General features: G+C 38.7%; 1 protein-coding gene across 3 annotated transcripts in view; it reads left to right on the top strand.

Annotated features, from left to right (window-relative positions):
* Window positions 1-15,892, top strand: part of SV2C (synaptic vesicle glycoprotein 2C) — a 289,177-nt gene that overhangs the window by 35,334 nt on the left and 237,951 nt on the right. For all 3 annotated transcript variants that reach the window (XM_008991919.5, XM_008991918.5, XM_002744849.6), the window contains exon 2: window positions 14,308-14,988. In XM_008991919.5, the coding sequence (XP_008990167.3) occupies window positions 14,409-14,988 (580 nt within the window). In that variant the 5' untranslated portion in view covers window positions 14,308-14,408. The remainder of the gene's footprint in view (window positions 1-14,307; window positions 14,989-15,892) is intronic.

Here is a 15,892-nt window from a genome sequence, read left to right as displayed (position 1 = left end):
ATTTTTAAAGAACTCCTTGTTTTATGCTCCACTAGGCTACCTTCTTCTAGATCTTCTCACCCCCCTACTCTAAACCCATCTTGCTTAGAAAACCCAAGGCCCATACTGTGACTCTCAAAAGTCCTGGGTGATCTGTCCCAGCCACTTCCCTTGATACTCCCTCCCTGGCTCTGCTCAGCCACCTGGCCTCCTTGCCATTCTCTGCCTTAGGCCCTCTGCTTTTGCTGTCTTCTGTGTCTGGAAAGCTCTGAGCCCCTGGGTAGTAGCATGGCCTATGCCCTATCATTAATCAAGCTTCTCTTCAAATTTCTTCTGCTCAGAGTATCCTGCCTTGGCCACTCTTCCTTGAAGACCAGCACCTCCTGCACTCTCTAACCCTGCACTCTCTAAACCTGCACGTGTGGTCATTTAAATTTAAATTGCCCTGTTTTTATTGGACAGTCAGATACAGAATTTCCACCATTGTGAATGTTCTATGGGACAGAGCTGCTCTAACCCCTTACCCTGCCTTATTTTTATTTGTGGCACTCATCACTACATGAAGTTACATTTCTTTGTTTTGCTATCTGTCTTGCCTGGAGAAAGCAAGCTTCCTACCATCAGGGACTTTGTGTGTTTCATTCAGTCTCTTGACTTTTAGCTCCCAGCAGAGTTCCCAGCACATCACAGGTGTGGAAAAATACTTCCTGAATGAGCGATTGGATCTTTTGATTCCAGGAGAGAGCAGAATTGTTGAGGGAAGTCCCTCTCCTCCTTCTGCTCTTTCCAGTCCCCACTGCCTTCTGAGAAGGAATTCAGTTCCTGGCTTTGTTTCTCTTTGCGTTTCCCTCACGTAAGTTCCAGTGAAAGAGGCAGAACTGACCACATTTACTTTGGATGGTCATTACCACATTCACAGATGGTCCTTTTCAAGTCTGATGGTGCCTGTTTAATGCTGGGAAAACCATCTTCCAGAATGTCTTTGGCCATTGGATGGAAGAGAATGTCTCACTGTTATTTAAGAGCAGGAATTGCGTACAACAGTGTTATAACTGATTATGCTTCATAATGTGGACTATTTTGATGCTGCTTAGGCATCTGGTTTCCCCCAAAGAGCTATGAGATCCTGCTAACTACTTAGGGACGGGAATCTGGGAGCACTGCATTCCTCCTGAGCTTGACTGAAGACACTCTGAGTGCACTTTCCAGTTCTTCTTGCAAAGTTGCTCCTGTACAACTTTACCCGAGATGGGTCCAGGTCTATGGAAGGTTATGGAGAGGAAAAGTGAGCTAGGACTGTCAGCATGGTTCAGAGCCTTCCCTTTCTGATTTATCCTCAAGCAAGTCTAACCCTTACTTGCAGTGTATCCACTCTGCTCCACAAATGGAATTCAGTGAGTTGTCCCCATGAATGCTAATGTTTTACTGCAGGAGACAGCACGTTACTGACCCACCCAATGGATCTGACAGAAACTAGTTTGTGGCCAAGTATATATCATGGTTTTGAGAAAACTGTATGCAAATATAAAATAAATTTAGAATGTTTAAATGTATATATATATATATATATTTCTATATATAGGTATGTATCTTGTTCATTAAATAACTGTCATTGTAAGAAGAAAACATCTAAACTTTAGTGAGTTACATAAAAGAAAGCTTGAATAATAGGTATCTTTCTTAATGAGATGACTCTTTTAGTTCTGCAAGTAATGTATAAACTTAGTGAAATCCTAATGAAATTTTCCTTTGAAAAGTAGGTAAGCAATTCTGAAGTTTATTTGAAGGAAAAAGTAAATGAGAACAATCAATAAATACTTGGAGAAGATGAATCATGGAGGACACAGGCACTGAGATTAAAACATATAACAAAGTGATAAAAATTAAAGCTAACTGGTATAAAGGCAACAGTAGATAAACATATTAATAGAGAAGAATAAAAAAACTGAAGAGATACTAATACATATAGGAATTTTTTCTCTTATAAAATAGGCATTTTAACAGCTATTCCTGAGATATTTGGTTATTTTTTTAAAATACCTTCCTCAGGTAACAAAAAAGTTTCAGAACTAAATGTTAAACAATGAAACTAAAGTTAATTAGAACAAATATAGATGAATGTTTTGGAAGTTCAGGAGGGCCTTAATAAACTTACAACAAAGCAGAAATCATGAACGAAGAAACTTTTAAATAGACTATATAAAAATTGATTAATAGGTTTTCTTGGTGAAAAACACTGGTCACATAAGGTCACCTGAGAAACAATTTACAACATATATGACAAAATAGTTTATATCCTTCCTATGTGAAGAGCTCTTAAAATTCAACAAGAAAATGATCTTGTATTAATTTTCTGTGGCTGCCTAACAGTTGACCACAAACTGGATGACTTAAAATATAGAAATTTATTATCTCTCAGTTCTGGAGGCCAGACTCCCAAACAAAGATGTGAGCAGAGCTTCACTTTTTCTAAGGAGACTCCCTCCTTGCTCTTCTAGCTTCAGGGGACTCCAGGTGCTCCTTGGCTTGTGGCTATCTAATTTCTGCCTCCATCTTCACATGGTCTTCTCCTTTTGTCTATGTGTCTTCTCTCTTCTGTCTCTTATAAGGATGCTTGTTATTGGATTTAGGGCCCACCTGAATAATCTAGGATGATTTCATCTCACAATCCTTGACATTTCTGCATTGAGGTAGCAATTAATACCTTGCCAACCACAAAAAGCCCAGGACCAGATGTATTCACAGCTGAATTCTACCAGAGTTACAAAGAGGACCTGGTACCATTCCTTCTGAAACTATTCCAAACAAGAGAAAAAGGAGGACTCCTCCCTAACTCATTTTATGAGGCCAGCATCATTCTGATACAAAAACCTGGCAGAAGCACAAGAAAAGAAAAACTCAGGCCAATATCCCTGATGAACATCCATGCGAAAATCCTCAGTAAAATCCTAGCAAACTGAATCCAGCAACACATCAAAAAGCTTATCCACCACAATCAAGTTGGTTTCATCCCTGGGATGCAAGGCTGGTTCAACATACACAAATCAATAAATATAATCCATCATATAAAAAGAACCAATGACAAAAACCACATGATTATCTCAATAGATAGAGAAAAGGCCTTCAGTAAAATTCAACACCTCCTCATGCTAGGTATTGATGGAATGTTTCTCAGAATAAGAGTTGTTTATGACAGACCCACAGCCAATATCATACTGAATGGACAAAAGCTGGAAGCATTCCCTTTGAAAACAAGCACAAGACAAGGATGCTGTCTCTCACTACTTCTATTCAACATAGTATTGGAAGTTCTGGCCAGGGCAATCGGGCAAGAGAAAGAAAGAGTATTCAAATAGGAAGATAGGAAGTCAAATTGTCCCTGTTTGCAGGTGACATGATTGTATATTTTCTAAATATACATCATCTCAGCCCAAAATCTCTTTAAGCTGATAAGCAACTTCAGCAAAGTCTCAGGATAAAAAATCCATGTGCAAAAATCATAAGCATTCCTATATACCAATAACAGAGAGCCAAATCATGTGTGAAATTCCATTTACAATTGCTGCAAAGAGAATAAAATACCTGTGAATATAGCTTACAAAGGATATAAAGGACCTTTTCAAGGTCCTACAAACCACTGCTCAAGGAAATAAGAGAGGACACAAATGGAAAAACATTTCATCCTCATGAATGGGAAGAATCAATATGAAAATGGCCATACTCCTCAAAGTAATTTATAGATTCAATGCTGTCCCCATCAAACTACCATTGACATCTTCACAGAATTAGAAAAAAACTACTTTAAATTTTATATGGAACCAAAAAAAGAGCCCGTATAGCCAAGACAATCCTAAGCAAAAAGAACAAAGCTGGAGACATCACACTGCCTAACTTGAGACTATACTACAAGGCTACAATAACCAAAACAGCATGGTATTGGTAACAAAACAGATATATAGATTAATGGAACAAAACAGAGGCCTCAGAAATAACACCACACATCTACAACCATCTGATCTTTGACAAACCTTAAAAAAACAAGCAATGGGGAAAGGATTCCTTATTTAATAAATGGTGTTGGGAAAACTGGCTAGCCATATGCAGAAAGCTGAAATTAGATCCCTTCCTTACACCTTATACAGAAATTAACTCCAGATGGATTAAAGACTTAAATGTAAGACCTAACACCATAAAAACCCTAGAAGAAAACCTAGGCAATACCATTCAGGACATAGGCACGGGCAAAGACTTCATGACTAAAACACCAAAAGCATTGGCAACAAAAGCCAGAATTGACAAATCGGATCTAATTAAACTAAAGAGCTTATGCACAGCAAAAGAAATTATCATTAGAGTAAACCAGCAATTAACCGAATGGGAAAAAAATTTTGCAATCTACCCATCTGACAAAGGGCTAATATCCAGAACCTACAAGGAACTTAAACAAATTTACAAGAAAAAATCATCAAAAAGTGGGTGAAGGATATGAACAGACACTTCTCAAAAGAAGACACTTAGGCAGCCAACAAACATATGAAAAAAAGCTCATCACCACTGGTCATTAGAGAAATGCAAATCAAAACCACAATGAGATACCATCTCATGCCAGTTAGAATGGAGATCATTAAAAAGTCAGAAAACAGATGCTGGAGAGGATATGGAGAAATAGGAATGTTTTTACACTGGTAGGAGTGTAAATTAGTTCAACTATTGTGGAAGACGGTGTGGCAGTTCCTCAAGGATCTAAAAGCAGAAATACCATTTGACCCAGCAATCACATTACTGGGTATATACCCAAAGGATTATAAAGCATTCTACTATAAAGACACATGCACATGTGTTTTTTGCAACACTATTCACAATAGCGAAGACTTGAAACCAACCTAAATGCCCATTAATGATAGACTGGATAAAGAAAATGTGGCATATATACACCATGGAATACTGTGCAGCCACAAAAATGGATGAGTTCATGTCCTTTGCAGGGACATGAATGAAGCTGAAAACCATCATTCTCAGCAAACTAATACAGGGACAGAAAACCAAACACCATATAATCTCACACATAAATGGGAGCTGAACAATGAGCACACATGGACACAGGGAAGAGAACATCACACACCAGGGCCTGTTGGGGGCTGGAGGGCTAAGGGAGGTATAGCATTAGGAGAAATACCTAATGTAGATGAGTTGATGGGTGCAGCAAACCACCATGGCACATATATACCTATATAACAAACCTGCATATTCTGCACATGTATCACAGAACTTATAATTTAAAAAAAGGATTCATTTATATTATAGCATGTTTCAGAATTTCTTTCCTTTTTAAGGCTGAATTCTGTTGTATGTGTATACCACATTTTGCCTATCCATTCATTGGTCAGTGGACCAATGGGTTGCTTCCATGATTGAGCTACTGTGAATAACAGTGTTAGGATCATAGACATATAAATATCTTTTCCAGAATCTGCTTCAATTTTTTGTGTGTATACCCAGAAGTGGAATTGCTAGATCTTATGGTCATTCTATTTTTATGTTTTTAGGAACTGCCACACCATTTTTCACAGAGGCTGTAGCATTGGTATTCCCATCAACAGTGCATGGTGGCTCCACATCCCCGCCAACACTTGTTATTTTGTTTGTTTGGTTGATTTTTGCTAGTAGCCATCCAAATTGTATGAGCTGGTCCAGTTCTGTTTTAAATAAGCCTGCTTTGGTTTTATAGTCTGAAAGAAAGATTCTGTACTAAATTGAATTCAATTATTTCTTCAAAGAAGAATACTGCCCACTTTGACTCCCTTAAAGATATTTCCGGGACATTCAGAAAAGTTTATATATGCAAACAGGTTTGTCATTTGTGTGAGGCCTTTAGATTTCACTGCTCTGGGGTTTTTTGAGATTTGGACAACTGCTGAGGTCAAGTTTACCCTGGTTTAGGAGATCTATTCTTCACAGAGCAAATTAACTGTGTCAAAATTGCATAAAAATGAATGTTAATGTACTTAAACCTTCCAGGCTCTTCGAATAACTTATTACTTTTAAAATATATAGATATGCTAAATACTTTCTATTTTTAAAGCAAGTCTGTGTAAAACTCATAAGCAATCACATTTGGAAAACTTCATTTCAGTTTTTGATAGACTTAAAAGAAAAACCATATTTTATTTTAGAAATATTATTTTAATGTAGATTTTCTGCCTTTTATCCTGCTTCCTTCGATTAATTCTAATTAGTTTTATGGTATTTTATAATAGAGACATTAGAATTTAAAGAATTTTAGTGTTCATCTTAATACAGTATTTCCATAAAGTGTGTAATGAGAACTGCTCACTGGTGTCATGTTGAGGGCAGGGAATTCTGTTATTAGGAAAGTTCGGGAATGGATGGGTAACAAATTAAACAGCATTCTTTATAACTCATGCTTCACATGAAGTGTGAGACAGAAACTTCCAATATTTATATGACCATCAAACCTTGTCCTCTCAGAACTTATAGGACCACATGTTGCATATTGCACTTTGGGGAACTGCCGATCCAGACAACTGCCTGGTAAAGAAAGTGGGGATATCCAGAATTTACAAAGAACTCAAACAGATTTACAGGAAAAAAACAAACAAGCCCATTCAAAAATGGGCAAAGGATATGAACAGACACTTTACTAAAGAAGACATACATGAGGCCAACAAACATGAAAAAATGCTCATCATCACTGGTCATCAGAGAGATGCAAATCAAAACCACATTGAGATACCATCTCACACCAGTTAGAATGGCGATCATTAAAAAATCTGGAGACAACAGATGCTGGAGAGGTTGTGGAGAAAAAGGAACACTTTTACACTATTGGTGGGAGTGTAAATTAGTTCAACCATTGTGGAAGACAGTGTGGCGATTCCTCAAGGCCTTAGAAATAGAAATTCCATTTGACCCAGCAATCCCATTACTGGGTATATATCCAAAGGACTATAAATTGTTCTACTATAAGGACATATGCACACGAATGTTCATTGCAGCACTGTTTACAATAGCAAAGACCTGGAACCAACCCAAATGCCCATTGATGATAGACTGGATTGGGAAAATGTGGCACATATACACCATGGAATATTATGCAGCAATCAGAAATGATGAGTTCGTGTTGTTTGTAGGGACATGGATGAATCTGGAGAACATCATTCTCAGCAAACTGACACAAGAACAGAAAATGAAATACCGCATATTCTCACTCATAGGCGGGTGATGATAAATGAGAACACATGGACACAGGGAGGGGGGTACTAAACACTGGGGTCTATTGTGGGGAAAAGGGGAGGGCCAGCGGCGGGGGGAGCTTGGGAGGGATAGCCTGGGGAGAAATGCCAAATGTGGGTGAAGGGGAGAAAGGAAGCAAAATACACTGCCATGTGTGTACCTATGCAACTGTCTTGCATGTTCTGCACATGTACCCCAAAACCTAAAATGCAATAAAAAATTAAAAAAAAAAAAGAAAAAAGAAAAGGTAACTCCATAGGAAAGATAACTCCATAGTGAAAGGAAATATTCAGGCAGTTCCGGAAAAGGAACAAGAAACAGGAAATCAACATATGAAAATGTACTTCTTCTTGCTCGTTGTTTAAAAATCCAAATTCAACTGTGATAAGATAGAAATTTTCACTTCCAGTTGGCACCGATTTCTTTGTTTTTAAGACAGAGTCTCACTCAGTTGCCCAGTCTGGAATGCAGTGGCCTGCGATCTTGGCTCACTGCAACCTCCATTTCCCGGGTTTGAACAATTCTCCTATCTCAGCCTCCTGAGAAGCTGTGGCTACAGTTACCCCCATCACGCCCAGCTAATTTTTATATTTTTAGTAAAAACAGGGTTTCACTATGTTGGCCAGGATGGTCTCAAACTCCTGACCTCAGGTGATCCACCCACCTGGGCCTCCCAAGGTGCTGGGATTACAGGTGTGAGCCACCTCATCCAGCCAGATTTTTTAAAGACATAAAACTAGGATAAGATATGAGGAAACAATCATTCTCATACATTGTTCATAAGTGTATTAACTGATATAATGTTATGTGTTGGCAATCTTGTAATATTTATTAAAATTTAACCCCAATTTTACTTATACTAAAGTAACCTATAGAAGACATTCCCCTAAGTACACAAAGACAAATGTACATGAATTTGTAACACTGGAAACAAACCTCTGGAAAGAATTTGGTAGATCTACATGTATTTTCGCAGAAAGTGATCCAAGATACAGCAACACGTAAAAAGAGCAAGTTATAAAAATGATTTAGAAAATGATTCAGTTTTTGTTACATGCAGAGGAAAAAAAAATCTAGTGTCATATATACTAAAATATAAATAGTAGCTATTTCTGGGGGTTGGCATTTTGGAGTAACTTCCATTTCTATCTCATGTATTTCTGTAATATTTGATCATATACTAAGGGTAAAATAAAAACAATTTTACAAAAAAAAAAAAAGAAAGTGGGGAAGCTAAGAGTTGGCCCCTTATGGGGCTTGAGTCCTCATTTAATAACATTGCTTTAAGGCCAGGTATGGTGGCTCATACCAGTAATCCCAGCACATTGGGAGGCTGAGGTAGGAGGACTGCTTGAGTACAAGAGGTCTAGACCAGCCTGAGAAACATAGAAAGACCTGGCTATTATTAGCCAGGCATGATGGTGCATACCTGTAGTCGCAGCTACTCAGGAGGCTGAGGTGGGAGGATCGCTTGAGCCTGGGAAGTTGAAGCCGCAGTGATTTATGATCACACCACAGCACTCCAGCCTGGGTGAAATAGTGAGGTCCTGTCTCAAAAAAAATAACCAAAAAACCCAATAACATTACTTTATGGTGTTTTATTTTATTAGGTTCCTGTTTTCAGGAAACTTACATATATTGATGAGCATAATGGAAAACAAGATTGAATGCCAGGAGGAAACCAGCTACACTTAGCTTGCAAGATATAATTAGGCTAAGCAATAAAGAAAGGAAATCTTTTCACAAAGGAGGTGGTTTTTGAACTGCACCTTAAAGAATGAGAATGTCTGCATACAGGTATTTTAGAGGGTTGGAGGGGAAGAGGCATCTTTAAATAATAAACACTTAACGTCAGAGATTTGGACAGGCTGGAATGATGGTTCAGTTTCTATTTCTTCATCTCAAAAATGTGCTCAGTGTGGAAAGCTTCATGGAAAGTTCTGCACTCAACCCAACCCCACTCCAGAAGGAGTCCTGTGTAGCCCAGCATGCCTGACTTGGGAGGGAGGTGCCTCATCAGGGATAAAGTTGGGCACAGTTGTTCAGTCAGCTGGCAGTTGTTCACCATATGTCTTCTGTGTTGAATGTCCCCTTTAGTTCCAAGCTTAAGAGGGGAAGAGGGCTGTTATGAGCCCCTCTGCCCAATCCCAGCACACTATGTATCTGCAAGAACTTTAGAAGATCACGAGTCTGCTGGCATGGGGGCTGCCTTCTATACACCTGTGCTGTTTCAGATCCCTATTTCCATAACAGGCTCCTATTTCCACCAAAACTAGCAGATGTAGTGGGTATGTGGTTGGGCTCTGACGTAGCATTGCATAGGTTTGCATTGTTACAGGGCAGGTTTCAGTTTTCTTATCTGTGAAGTGGGAATTTTAAAAGTACCTCCCCCATACAATGTTTGTGAGCGTTACTGTGTGATAATGCATCTGCAGTGCTAGGCACATGGCTGACAGAATAACGGATTAACCATTATTGTTGCTATCATTACTGTCTCAGCACACAATGGCTTTAAAGCTGCATAAATACAGTTGTTAAAAGAATGGAGTCTCCCACATCCAGAAGATTCTAGAACATTTTGGGGAGGAGGAGCTATCCGTGATCTTTTGATTGATGGTGGTGATGAGGAGTAAGGCAAAGGAAAGATGGAATGTTTGCGTGGTGTGAGAAAACACTGAGAGAAATATCCGTGTGTGTGGGTTGTGTAGGGTGGGAACTTGAGTAGGAAAGTTTTAAAATAGTATGTACTGGTATTGGATATGTGTGTTTGTCATGAACCATCAAAGGAGCAAAAAGGAAACAAAAACTGTGTTTTACCAGAATAATGCTCATATGTATAATTATTCTTTATATTTTACATATTTGTGCAAAATATCACACATGTGATATCAGATTCACTTTGCTGTGAACATTATTTAACAGCCACTTCTATAAATGCAGTTTTTAATCAACTATGTCTCCTGTAGCTTAGCATGATGAGTATACCATCTAAACAAGTATTTATCAAGTGCTTATTACAGGAGATACTGTTAATGTCCTGGGTCCCTGGACCCTTTTCATCATCTCTGTGCTCTCCCCACCTGGCTTCAGTGTGCCTTTGCTTTACTTGGCCAGCACCTGTAGCTCTTCAGAGGACTGCCCTCAGGCTACTGGAACTGCCTTGCCTTTTGGTGCAGAGAACAGGAAGCTCCGATATTCCACCATTGCCCTCAGGAGCCCTCAACCAACAATTGGCATGGAGTTATGAAAGCTCAGCACCTTTGCCCTGGGTAGGGAAAATTTTGAGGCATAATTTATACTCCAGAGTTTCTGAAGCTTGCTCCATGGCCCAATACCTAAAATTGCAGCCCTGCTTCCATCGCCCCCTCCCCGCCCTGCTCCCTGACTCCCTTACTCTTTGATAAATGTTTTGCAGCTGACTCCTTATGGTTAGGTCTGTTCCTGGGGAAACTGAATTGAAACCACTGAATATATGTCAGATTCTGTCCTAAAACTGGTGTAAACAACTCATTTAATGCTCAGGACACTGGAAGGTGGTTATGATTCCCCTTATTTCATGGAGAAGGAAATTGACTTGAGTAAACGAGAAGCATCATGTACTTAATCAGAGGTTGTTAGAGTTTCATTGCTTTGCCTGCTTTCCTGCCGTCCTGGACCACTGATGTCTTATTTAACTGGCTTATATTATCGTTTGAAGTACAGCCACCATCCTAGGGTAGTTTATTGGAACAAACAAGACCACATTTTAAAATTATTACTCATGTAAAGCTCATCGTTGATGAAAGGTCTCACAACAATTCTCTTTACTTCAGAATGTAAAAGACAATTTAGAGAAGAAGTTATAAAACCATTTTAGGGTAGGGAGAAAGAGTTACTGGAATACTGGAATGACTAGGAAGAAGGCCACTGCATTTAATAAGACCTCAGGGAGACCACTGTGTGAGGCAGATGAAGATAAGGGGTAAGGCTTTGGGGTCAGACACATCTGAGCTTTAATCTGGCCTCTCCTCTAACAAGCTTTGTGACTTTTAGCTAGTTATTTAATCTCTCTGAGCCTTAACTTTTCATCTGTAAAATGGAGGACTATAATGTCTATTTTGTAGGATTGAAGTAAAGATTAAATAAAAGAATAAAAGGACATACAGGAAGTTTTGAGCACAATGCCTCACATATCGTAAGCACCAAATGGAGGTGGTTTGTTTTGTTTTGCTTTTCATTGAAATGAAGTCCGGCACATATTGTGTGGCATAACTCTGTAATGTATTCAAGAAACAAAAGTAAACACGGATGATGCTATAAACAGCTGCTCACGGACCTTCTTATAGGCCACACCTGGTATGTAGGCCCCACCCTTGAGAATTGCTGCTTTATTTCAGGCATGGCCTTCCCATGTAGATATCAATCTGCCATTTTCCTGGCAATATCTAGAATGAGCCAAGCTTTTTACATTTTTCCATTTACCAGAGGGTGGTAATAGCCATAGAATTATAACTCTGCCCCTGAATAATCTGTCCCCTAGCCAAACATCTTGCACATACCCCAGGATGGCTTTATAAGGATAGTACAAACTTGGAGTTTCGGTTTAACTCTGTATTTTGAATTTATTGTATATTCACATGCAGTTGTAAGTAATAATTCAGAGAGACCCCCATACCCTTCACCAGCTTACCCCAGTGGCAATATCTACAAACATCTCATTTTAAAGAGAATTTTTGAATAAGTATTCATATTTCTCATCTATGAAAGAGCACAGAAGAATCTCATTTGCTTTAGTATGACTACAAACTAAAAGTCTCTTCCCCCAAAAAACTTACCTGAGCTTCGATTTGGGGGATGAGAAATCTTGAGATACAAAAAGAGAACTTATATGTGCACATGCTTTGTTTTGCCCCAGAATTAAAACTAAGATCTCTACAAGGATGTTTTCAAACTTGAAATGTTTAATTGTAAAATTCTTATTTTATGTCTCATTGCTCAAGTGCTTAGATTACTCAGGGGGTTAGAATTATCCACTTTTCCAGTAATAACTGTGACAGTTAAGACATCATACCTCTTGCCTCTAACAGACGTAGCTCCTATATGAGGACCTGTTTAGGGAGGAAAGCCCTGTAAAGCATGTGGTACAGATACCTGTGGCTGAGAATAAAAGCAGAAAAGCCAAATGCAGTCAGTTGATGTACATTTCCTTAGAAACAGCTATGGCAGAGGCTTTCCATTATGAAACGCACTGGGGTAGTGCCATAGGGTCATTCTGACTCTGCTTTCAACTCAGAGGTCTTTGGAGCTCACTTAATGGTGTTTCTGGGGCTGATTATGTACAGGAAGCAGCTGTGTACAGTGTCTGATATGATCATCTGTTCTATGGATATGATGGTGGTTTATTTTATTTATTGTGTGAAATATTCTGATTTTACTGTTAATTTTTAAAGTAGGAAATGTCTCTCAATTTCCAGCTTCATCATCGTCCTCCCTGCCCCTTTTCCCTGACTTCTTGAGTTTCTGAGCATCCCATCCTCAGCCTCTTTTCTCACCACCTTCCCATCTTTTCTTACTGTTCTCATGGATTCTCCCATCTCACTCTTCTTCCCTTTCTCTTCCTCTCAGTTCTCCAAAAATAAATAAAATAAAAAAGAGGGATAACAAACAGAAAAATAATTTACTAAAACATTTGTCTGGTTAAAAACCTTGCAATCATATGTTTATTTTAATTTCTTTTATCATCCTCCAAAATGCATGCCTGTGAGAGCTGTACTTCTGTTTGCCTGCTGGGCATTTGTAGGTATTCAGTAGGAATGAAGCATGGTCCATTTATAAACAAACATCTGTTTGTCTTTATTTCTGGGTTTGATTGTGCCATTTGGATGAGTAGTTAAATGTATGTTAGTAATTGCCACTTTAAATATTTTAAACTAGGTACAAAAAGAGAAGGTAGAAATGATGATTACATAAATCAGTGTTTGGAATGCTGCCATAGCATAAGGCTTGAAGAGTTAATGATGGGGGAGAAAGACTCTTTGAACTTCTATATCATCCCTGTACAAGGATGAACCTGACAATGGCTCACATGAGCCACCAGAAGAGACAGCTGAGTGGACAAATAGAATATAAGTTACCATGAGGTCAGCCCGAATTGAAGGAACCAAGGCATAGGGGTGCTGTCAGTGAAAAAGAAAACCAAATGACAGGTCATGGAAGGCTTCAGACTTTACTACCAAAAAAGCAGCTAAGCAGAGTGGCAGTAGGAGGAGGTGAGAAGGAGGAAGAGAAAGTATGTGTGTGTAGTGGGTATCCAGAGATAAAGAAAATAGAAGTGGGGTTGTGACAGTGCATCACATGGAGCTTACCTTTTCCTGATGGCCTGGGGCTAGTTTCTGAAAGGGCAGACTCCTCCCACTAAACAAGCCATATGTTTTAATTCAATATCAAATGTATCTGTAAAATCATTTGATGAACTCTGCCAATCCTATGGATATGACACTATGCTAGGGGAATATATTCATTGTCAGTTCGGCATGGCATGGGAGTCTCTGTTATCATTTGCTGGAAGGAAACACAATGTAAGTAGGGGGAAATGCAATCTTACAAATATAGCTGCGGTTTGATAACAATTGTATTTGGGGCTGCTTGCTTTTCAATGTGATGAAATAGGCCCAGTAGGATTCTTCTAATACTCTGGTTTTGCCTTTGCAATATTTGTATGTGTCTCTGAGCAATATTATTTTTCTCGATTAAGGTATATGCTTGTAGCACTTTCAGAATGTGCTGGATGTACTTTTAAAGATGCAAGATGCTCTGTTTTATTCTCAGGGGAATTTCTGTGTACTATTACCCTGGGGGTAGAATTCCTTAACATAAAACAATAATAATAGCAGCGAAAACCCTAAATACTCCAAGTGTGCTGCTCACACTTAAGCAGAGAAGCAGCATAAGGTGTACACGTGTACAATGAGATTAAAAAAAGAAAAAACTAATTCTGTGTGGTAGTTTGTGGGGCATTGAAAAGAGGTCAAGAAATAGATGGTAAAAAAAGATATGGAAAGGAGTAATAACCATCTCCTGTTTCTTCTTTCACAGTTCTGTTTTGAACCCAAAGTGGATGATGACATCAGAGCTGAACCACTGAACAAAGGCTGTGAAAAATTCCCATCTTCTAATTGACCATCAGTTGAGATAAGATGGAAGACTCTTACAAGGATAGGACTTCACTGATGAAGGGTGCCAAGGACATTGCCAGAGAGGTGAAGAAGCAAACAGTAAAGAAGGTGAATCAAGCTGTGGACCGAGCCCAGGATGAATACACCCAGAGGTCCTACAGTCGGTTCCAAGATGAGGAAGACGATGATGACTACTACCCGGCTGGAGAAACCTATGATGGGGAGGCCAACGATGATGAAGGCTCAAGTGAAGCCACTGAGGGGCATGATGAATATGATGAGATCTATGAGGGGGAGTATCAGGGCATCCCCAGTATGAACCAAGCCAAGGACAGCATCGTGTCAGTGGGGCAGCCCAAGGGAGATGAGTACAAGGACCGGCGGGAGCTGGAATCCGAAAGGAGAGCTGACGAGGAAGAGCTAGCCCAGCAGTATGAGCTGATAATCCAAGAATGTGGTCATGGTCGTTTTCAGTGGGCCCTTTTCTTCGTCCTGGGCATGGCTCTTATGGCAGATGGTGTAGAGGTGTTTGTCGTTGGCTTCGTGTTACCCAGTGCTGAGACAGACCTCTGCATCCCAAATTCAGGATCTGGATGGCTAGGTGAGTGTGTGGTGTCATTGAGACCAACTCTGAAACTGACTTATTTGTTAAGCACAATTAGCAACATAGAGAATAAATACTTTTCATCTAGAGCATTGCATTTTTTTCTAACAAATTTTTTATTACAAAAAGATTTAAGCATATGAAAGAATCAAAATATTTGTACAGTGAACACCTGTGTATACCTACTACCTAGATTCTCTAGTTAATATTTACTATATTTTCTTAATCATCTATCCATTCAATTTATTTTTATGCATTTCAAAGTAAGTTAGAGTGTGTTTTAACTTGTATTTTTATCATTGTTGCATTGGTTTCTCCTTTATTAAGTTCTGAAGCTATTCCCTTGGAAGTTAATAATGCTGTTATATTCAACACAGCATTATTTCTAAATACAGAGATTAGTTCTATGAAACTCTGACAAATATGATTTCAAATTTTATGTGAATACAGTAGTTTCAATATTTTAGGACCCTGACAACTTTAATTTTTTTCTATTATCTATGTGTATGTTTGCTTAGATTTTCAATCAGCCTTATTCATACAATTTTCTATAGTTGATTTTTTAATCTTTTTCAAGGTGTGTAACTTTGTGCCCAAACTAGAAAAACTTCATTTCTTTACATGTTTTAAATCATATAAATATTTAAATTATGTGTGTTAAAAATAATATGACCTCTCTGTAAAATATCTATACAGAAGATTTGATTTTTGTTTTGAAGTTACGATGCACTCAGGTTCATATTTTTACAAAGCTGTAGTTAGCCCTCTGAGTTTGTGCAAGGGAAAATAAGTAGGCAAGAAGCATGCATGCAGTGAAATATCCCCCCAGCAGTTTAAGGATCCACTGCAAACACTTGGTATAGAAAATTTCCAAACTGCTCTTGCAAATCCTGCCTCAGAA

This window comes from Callithrix jacchus, chromosome 2 (assembly GCF_049354715.1).
Source record: "Callithrix jacchus isolate 240 chromosome 2, calJac240_pri, whole genome shotgun sequence".
NCBI lineage: Eukaryota > Metazoa > Chordata > Mammalia > Primates > Cebidae > Callithrix > Callithrix jacchus.
Note: the sequence above shows the minus strand (reverse complement) of the source record. Positions and strands in the feature narration are given on the sequence as shown.